This window comes from Diabrotica virgifera, chromosome 9, assembly GCF_917563875.1.
Source record: "Diabrotica virgifera virgifera chromosome 9, PGI_DIABVI_V3a".
In the NCBI taxonomy this organism is placed as follows: Eukaryota; Metazoa; Arthropoda; class Insecta; order Coleoptera; family Chrysomelidae; genus Diabrotica; species Diabrotica virgifera.
Window position 1 is genome coordinate 125,891,660 of NC_065451.1, and position 9,313 is coordinate 125,900,972.

The 9,313-nt window shown below is 32.8% G+C and overlaps 2 protein-coding genes across 2 annotated transcripts; both read right to left on the reverse strand.

The window, feature by feature from the left end:
* Window positions 1-645: 645 nt before the first annotated feature.
* Window positions 646-1,504, reverse strand: LOC126892657 (uncharacterized). Its single transcript, XM_050662296.1, has one exon. The coding sequence runs from the start codon at window positions 1,496-1,498 to the stop codon at window positions 989-991; it is 510 nt and encodes a 169-aa protein (XP_050518253.1). The 5' UTR covers window positions 1,499-1,504; the 3' UTR covers window positions 646-988.
* Window positions 1,505-8,510: 7,006 nt separating this feature from the next.
* Window positions 8,511-9,095, reverse strand: LOC126891330 (uncharacterized). Its single transcript, XM_050660507.1, has one exon. It carries the CDS (start codon window positions 9,093-9,095, stop codon window positions 8,511-8,513), a length of 585 nt encoding a protein of 194 aa, XP_050516464.1.
* Between the last annotated feature and the right edge of the window lie 218 nt (window positions 9,096-9,313).

Genomic DNA, 9,313 nt, shown 5'->3' on the forward strand with positions numbered 1-9,313 from the left:
CCGTTTTTATTCGGCTTATTCTGTATATGCAATTATATGAAGTGCAATAAATATATTATAATGAAATTATTTTTTCATATATGTGACGTCAAAATTAGTGACGCAGTGAAAGAAGGGTTTGGTTTGAACTATACTTTCTTTTGTAGAGCCCCATAGCTGTATTCCATATATCCATATCGGATTAGTGACTTGCTTATACAATAATAATTTATTGACGAATAAGTTGACGATTACATACATTTCGACTCGACATGAATAACTGAATCAACGAAGTTTCATTAGGGAGGTAATCATGTTTTTGAAGGGTGGGGCCAAGGTATATGATAATTAGGAGTTTTTTTTGATTATAATCGGTTTATTATCATATTAAGAAATTTCTTGTGGAGGTTTTCCTGGTTTTAGTGCCATTATGATTTCTGCCTCCTTCCATATTTTTAATACGTACCTCAGTATAAAGGAAGTATTTATAAGATGTGTTAGTTTTATTCTAGCTTTTTTTGAAAGTAGTTTTAACACTTCCTCAGTGATGAGATCAAATCCAGGAGCAATGTTTGGATTAATATTGTCGTTTATTTCCATATGCAGTTCTATTGGAGTTACAGGGTTAATCTGCATTTTATCTAGATCAGTGAGTTCCCAGTTTATTATATCGTGTTCTTCATTACTGCTATAATGATATCAATTATTTAATGCCATAGTATGTACGATATTTTTTGTTAGTCCATCTTTAGCAAATACAAATAAACTTGATGGTTTGCCTACTCTAAAACATGCCACGTATAACTGACCATGTGAAAAGCATGGTGTGCTCAAATCTAAGCCACAAATGGACATCGTTTGGCCTTGGGACTTATTGATAGTCATTGCAAATGCCAATCTAATTGAAAATTGAATGCGTTTAACTTGAATTGGCACATCTCTGGGTATAAGTGGGATTCGTCGTATTAATATATTTTCTCCCCGGAACTTACCATTTAAAATGTTGGCTTCAACGACGTTTTTCATCAATTTTTTTATTGACTAATCGCGTGCCGTTGCATAACCGTGATGGGTTTAAATTTCGGAGTAAAATAACCGGAGACCCAATTTTCAGTTTTAAGTTATGCGGTGGCATGCCTGGCAAATCCAAGGAGTTCAAAAACTCTGTTGGATAATTCACAGTTTCGGTGTCATCGCAGACTGTATCAATTGATTTGTTTGAGATCAAGTCTCCTGGTAACAACTGTTGTATCTTGAGATTCAAATTATTCACGTCTACATTTTTTGCTGCTAAAATTGCTCTTTCTGCCAACCACTCATGATTTATGTACTGTATGTGTAAATCAGGAAATATTTGTTTAATGAGAGCATCTTCTGAATCAACGATTGTGCAAAAATCAGTTGGTAATTTAATGCATCCAGTTTCATCTGTAGTAACTTTTCTATCGCCTATATTTAATAGTTGTTTTGAAAACGTTTTTGTGGATGACCCCTGAAGCATTTGAACGCGCACATTCATTTTTAACTGCAGTTTTTCAACATTACGCCATAATATCGATGATTTTAAACATGCATTGATATCATCAGCATACGTTGAACGTGGAATGACGGGAAGTGTTTGTCTGAAATCATCTGAAAGTACTAATAGGGTGCCGCCAAATACATTGTCGCTGTTCTTTATATCTTTCAATGTTGTATCTAACGCCTCAAGGGAATGTTTGTGAGCCATAGTGCACTCATCCCAGATGATAATTTTACACTGTTTCAACACGGCAGCCATGGATGATTGTTTTTTTTATGTTGCACACTGTTACTTAGTGGCAGCTGTTAGTGGCAGCTTAAATACTGAATGAGCTGTTCTGCCTCCATCCAATACTGTTGCTGCAATGCCAGATGATGCAACGGCCAGTGCGATGTCATTATGTGATCGTATTTTAGCGAGAATTAATGAAATCAGGAATGTTTTGCCAGTTCCATCTGGTGCACCCAAAAAAAAATCCAACTTGGCCTGCCGAAACTGCGAGCATAATGCGGTCGTAAGCGGTTCTTTGTTCCTCATTCATTAGTGGAACATCGCCAGTAACAATCGCTTTCATTTCTTCAGTGTTGTATTGCAGTTCACGATTCATTTCGGTGTTTACTAAATCAGATGCAGTTCGAATTGGCGAAATCATACCGAAATGAGTAAGTGGTAAGTTTGCAATTGTAATACAATGATCCTCAATAGCAATTAATGCTTCATTGTACATTGCGTCGCTGGCTGTTATCGTTACATCATTGCATCGTGTACAATGTATATGCAATATGTCATCAGTCATCGAGTCTTTGTAATTACCCCACAATGTCATTGCTCTGGCTGGAAAACATGTAGTCAATACTATGGCGAATAGTAGACGAATTTGCATCGCTGTACAGTTCAGTGCTGCTTCAGCAAACATACATTCCCACTGATTGTCGTCTTCCAGCACGCCGAGTTCAAGACATGCATCTTTATACGTTAAGTACTGTTGTCCATTCACTTTACGTATATCTTGAAGTGACAATGGACCTGTGAGATTAATCAACATCAGTCGAAGATAAAAACACTCAGTCTGACTTGGATTGACTGTAAACCTTCGCCCCAAGGTGTTTGTTTCAAATAGATTGGGACATGCATCAACCGGTGTGCCTTGCTTGCGGGGTATCCATTTTTTGTTGGAACCCATGTGAAATAGCGTGGTACTTGCGAATAGAATAATGTTCGTGCAACGGCACCAAAAGCATCCACACGATTACACAATTTGAAGAATTCGGTGAGTGTAGTATTTGGTGGATTTATAGCACGATCAATGACTGTTTCGTTAGTGAAATACACGTGCTGACCGTTTTCAAGATGTACGACCAAATGAATAACTGCTGGATTGCGTTCATGAATTGAGAAACCAAAAATACGCCAAGCAGCTTCATTGGAACTAATATAACGGCCAATTTGGTAAAGCGTTATTTCATCGTTTTTATTAATTGGAAGTGCATTCACATTGGTATTTTCAACTCGAAATACAGCCATATTACTCCCTTTATTCACATACTTGCAAATATATTTGATGCTCTTTACTGAACTGCAGAACTCAACATTAATATGAGCATTGAATGTCTTGCCCAGCAAAGGTGAATATGGTACCACCTAACGATTATCAATGTCTATGTTATTTATCTTCTTGATAAATGATTCTCCGCCATTATCGGTATTTCTCCGACGACATATCGTGTACCCGTCGAGATTAGTGATTGTATCGTTAGTAAAAAATTTACGAAAGTTTTTGGTACATGTTCCATCTGCCATGCAAGGCGATAAACGATTAATATTACCGCATGGACCGTGAATCATGTTTGCAGTAACAATATCAAACAGCATTTGGTCGGTAGACGAATCTGGAATTTCTGCAGAAATTATGCTATCGATTTCTTCAGGACGGATTTTGTCGATCAACCAAACCAAAATGTGTACGTGAGGTAAATCTCGCTTTTGCCATTCAACTGAATACATTCAGGACCGGGTGGGACCGAATACATGTAATTTACAAATGAAATTTATTAAAGACTTTAATTTTTGTTTGAATACACGTGCTGTAATATAATGACGATGTATTGTATTTTGGCCAGGCAGTAACAAAGATTTAATCTCCGGCCATTTAGGATTACATGTAAATTTTATAAATAAACACGATCGTCCATACTCGCGTACGAACGTAAGAGCATCCTGCATATATTCTTGCATATGACGTTGGACTGCCTATGTAAGATGATGGTAGAATAATGGAATTTCCAATCTCAGTGGCGTCGACGTTCTTGACAATAGCGTCTCGTAAGTGGATATATTCTTCCGCACGCAGCTTTTTTTTATTATGTCGCAAGTATCGTAGTCGTCCGCTCTCTATCTCACGTACATGTCGACCATGAATTGTTGACAAAACTCATGACATCGTAGAATGACGTTGTCCTGGCCACGTCTACTCATCAGTCGATATGCATAATAATCTTTTGAGCTAACGTTCTTGTTTGTTTCAACTCCTGTAATAAATTTATGAATATAAAGGCAAATTAATTAAGTTTAATCAATCAGAAGATGGAATAGGCGTGAGCCTATTAACGAAGCAGGAAGAAGAAGAAAAAAATTGTTTTAAATGGATAATGATCAAGTTAAAAGTTTATAATGAATGAAGTACCTGTTACGGGATTTCGTTGTTTAATATTTATGCAATATTCATCTTGTCCTTTCCAGAATATTAGCGGATATTGGAGAGCATCATATGAGCGGTGTGTATCAGCAATTAATTGTAGATTATTATTTCTTCTACGAATAACAATTTCTCGTGCAGCTGTACGATCGCCAACCATTATTCCAGCAACGTCGTCAATAAGAGGCGCATTGAATCTTCGAATGTGCTCTCCAGCTGGTGCTTTATCAGGATTGATGACAATTGTGTGATCATCACTTTGTAGTTGAGGCATATGTGATTTGAATATTTTTAACAACTGCTAAAAGCAACTGCGAAAGGCTATTATTTTGCGAAATGTTTGGTATTCTTTTATGTATTAAAATTAGTTTAATATTTAACCAAAAATATAACTAAACTGTTTAAAATATATTTTTTTTCTGTTGAAATAATAATAATAGAAGTATAACTTCTTATGTGCGTACAAAGTACACACACTTTTTTTTCATTAGAAGGATGTAATTAAGTAGTGTTAAGTAAGTATTAATGTTTTTTATGATTGGCGATAAAATTTTGTGTGCACCACGTCAGTAAAGACTCTTTATCAAACTCGTCTGTTACTCGCTTCGCTTCCTCTGCTCTTAATATCAGACTCGTTCGATAAAAAGTCACTTTACTGACTTGGTACATAAATAACTATTACTTTAATTATTAAAAATATGGTACAACATTTACGATATTATTAATTAAATTTATGTCAAAAAGTGAAATTCCGTAGTATTTTGGTATTATATTCATACAGTATGTCCCTGTAAGTTGTATCCATATGGAAAACTTTTTTATTATTAATTTTACGAAGAACAGTTATTCTTTATAAAAAGCTCTGCATGGTCCAAAACCTAAGATTTAACCATCAAATATCAAATTTTTTGAATATTATACGAGGTATGTCAAAAAGTTTGAATTTCACTCAAGAGTAAAGTAGCTTTATTTTTCACAATATTGAAAATTGCTATTATGAAAAGTTGTTTGGAATTAAAAACTGTATTACATTCTTCTAATTGAAATTTTTTTTTTGAAAAATTATGGATAACTAACATTATTTTCAGTTATTTTAATTCAGATATCTCTTTTATTATTAATTTTAAGAAAAAAAGTGATTCTTATTAAAAAGTTCTGCATGGTCTAAAATCTAAAATACAACCACCATCTTTTGTCAAATTTTATCAATTTTATACGAGGTATGTCAAGAAATATGAATTTCACTCAAGAGTAAAAGACGTTTATTTTTCACAATATCGAAAATTGTTATTATGAAAAGTTATTTAGAATTAAAAACTATGTTTCACTATGTAATTACATCCTTCTAATTGAAATATTCTGAACTATAAAGGTACTTTACTTTTGATCTAAATTTATCTTTTTTGACATCGCTCGTATAAAATTGATAAAATTTCATATAAGATGGTTGTATTTTAAGTTTTAGACAATCCAGAACTTTTTATTAAGAATCACTTTTTTTCGTAAAATTAATAATGAAAGAGTTATCAGAATTGAAATAACTGAAAAAATAATGATAGTTAACCATAATTTCTCAAAAAAATTTTTTTTCAATTAGAAGGATGTAATTGCATATTAGAATATAGTTTTTAATTCCCAACAATTTTTCATAATAGCAATTTCCAATATTACGAAAAATAAAGCTACTTTACTCTTGAGTGAAAATCAAACTTTTTGACATCCCTCGTATAATATTCAAAAAATTTTATATTTGATGGTTAAATCTTAGGTTTTGGATCATGCAGAGCTTTTTATAAAGAATAACTTTTTTCGTAAAATTAATAATAAAAAAGTTTGCCATATGGATACAACTTACAGGGACATACTGTATAAAATAAATAAAATCTTTAACGATTTAGTTTTTATTTAATATTGATAACTATGATTAAGAAATATGACTATTATAATCCTATGCGACGTCAAAATTAATGGCGTACTGAAAGAAGGGTTTGATTTGAACTGTATAAATGTTTGCATGCAAAAATAAAATTGTTGATTTTACTATTTTCTATACAATTTAATTATATTATTTATTTCTCACCTTTCTTCTATAAATATTTTAAAATCAAAATTAGCCAAATCGCATCAGTCGTTTCCGAGTTGTCATTACAAAGTTATCAAAAATGACGTTTGTTAAACGTTATTTTATTTTTATAATAAATGTATATTATGTATACAGGGTGTAACAAAAATACAGGTCATAAATTTAATCACATATTCTGGGACCAAAAATAGTTCCATTGAACCTAACTTACCTTAGTACAAATGTGCACATAAAAAAAGTTACAGCCCTTTGAAGTTACAAAATGAAAATCGATTTTTTCCAATATATCGAAAACTATTAGAGATCTTTTATTGAAAATAGACATGTGGCATTTTTATGGTAGTAGTATCTTTAGAAAAAATTATAGTAAAATTTGGATACCCCATAAAAATTTTATGGCCCATAAAAATTTTATGGGGGTTTTGTTCCTTTAAACCCCCCAAACTTTTGTGTACGTTCCAATTTAATTATTATTGTAGTACCATTAGTTAAACACATTATTTTAAAAACTTTTTTGCCTCTTAGTACTTTTTCGAAGTCAGTTTTTATCGAGATATTTTGAATATTTGTCAAATCCACCACATATTTGTATATGGCTAAGTACGATTATGGAGACTTGGTAATAATATGAAAATTTATTTATGATTTACATTTTTAGGTATATTTTGAACCATATTAAAAAAGAAGTAATATCTCGATAAAAAGTGCCTTCTCGAAAAAATATAAAGAGGCAAAAAAGTTTTAAAAACACTGTGTTTAACTAATGGTACCGCAGTAAAAGTTTAATTGGGACATACACAAACATTTGGGGGGTTTAAAGGAACAAAACCCCCATAAAATTTTTATGTAAACATATTTAAAAAGAAGCCGCAACTCGATAAAAACTGCCTTACCGAAAAAATACTAAGAGGCAAAAAAGTTTTAGAAATATTGAATTTAACTAATGGTACCACAATAATAATTTAATTGGAACGTACACAAAAGTTTGGGGGGGTTTAAGGGAACAAAACCCCCATAAAATTTTTATGGGGCGCACAAATCTCACTATAATTCTTTTTTAAGATGTTCCTGCCATAAGAATGCCACATGTCTATTGTCAATAAAAAATCTCTAATAGTTTTCAATATATTCGAAAAAATCGATTTTCATTTTGTAACTTCAAAGGGCTGTAACTTTTTTTATGTGCATATTTGTACTAAGGTAAATTAGGTTCATTCGAAGTATTTTTGGTCTGAGAATATGTGGTTTAATTTATGACCTGTATTTTCGTTACAACCTGTATAATATAATTAAGTATTATTTCGGACTCATGCGAAAATATAAAGATATACAGAGCGATAAAAATTATTCACTTCAATAAATGAATTCAGAAAAATAAACAAAAACTAATAATAAGTATATAAGAATAATTTATACCTGTCAAATAACAGGTCTTGTTGAGTACTGTTGAGTACTTTTGGGATTTTGTAGATCACTTAACTAACTAATAATTTAACTAACTAACTACACTTAAACTAATAATGTTTTATAAATATAAATAATCTTATTAATTAGTGACAAAACACAGTAAATGTAATCGGCAGCATACAATAACTTGGATTCTAGTATTTGATTTATTTTGGAATATTCCACATCACCATTGGAATACTGAATGCCATGCACGTTTTTCTCCAAGAAGGATACTGTCTTCTTATCTTGATTAGTTAATGAAGCAAACGGTTGCGGAGACGTAAATATGTAATGATATCGTTTAAAACCAATTTCAATGCTGAGTTCCTTGGGTACAAACAATCCATCTACCATAAATCCCTGTATGTCGACTAAAGCAATCCTCATGATTGAGCGTGATGATTGATACTGAGTGATATATTCTTCAAATCTACTTAAATAATATTTTTGATAACTTCTGTTAGAGGAAAGTATTCGAGTAGGCTGCCGTGAACAATTAGGCAGTAGACTCGAGTGCCTGCTGGAAAACCTTCATCTGCTTCGATTTCCAGTTTAACATCAACGGTTCCTGATCAGAGTGACGTATCATCGTGCTTGGAACAGTCAAAAACAAATAAGGCATATTTCTTGAATGCAGCATAATCTAAGATGGGATGTTTTGTTGAGGAAAGAATATAACTAGGAAAGAATTTCGTATAGTTATAGTGAGCTATAGCATAGTCATTTTTTGCAAAATCCAATTGCATTCTCTCGTTAGGCCAGTATTCTCCATTAATAACCAATCACACGCTGGACATTCTAATGTGATCAAATAACGTTGGATCAGCGTGTATGTCATCTCGTTTAGAGGTTGGAAAAGCCACAATGACATAACGTGGGCGTTCAACAGATGAAGTTGTCTTTACACTCCATATCTCGCGTCGAGATCCTGACGTAAGTGACGGTAGTTCATTGAGCTCCCATTTACGGAAAGGTATAATTATCGGCACATTATTCTTAATCGGAGTCATTAATTCAATTTTCATATCATTGGGAAAGACATGCTTAACCTTGAGTTCCATGCTGGCAACAGTTAAAGATACTGTTGTTGTTGTTGTAGCATTAGGTTCTTCCACTAGAATACAGTCTCTATCATTGCGTGCTCGAACAAATCGAAACACTTGACGGCCATAGGTTAATTTATTGTAGTCGTTGAAAATGTTGAATATGTGTTTTATAGGAATCAGTAAACTAAAGTTGTCTCCCGATATATGTGGATTATTCGGATAGTTCCATCCTGCAGTACTGAGAAACTTGGAATCTTCAGGAGTATAACATAGCAAACTGCGAATAGTGCTAACTACACCTGGGTTTCTAACTATTTCCATATCGTGTGAACTTTGGATATACGTACATGTATCAAACAAGAAGGCTCCAGCATTCGGTGCAAGAGAAACTACTCCATCACCTACTTTCTCTATACTTCCTTTAATTTCCAACAGCGTTTCGTGTATCGCAAGAAATGCATCTGATTGATTTATGATAAATTTGACGTCACTATTATTAAATGATTTGATGTATGGTGTATATGTACGAAATTCTTCTT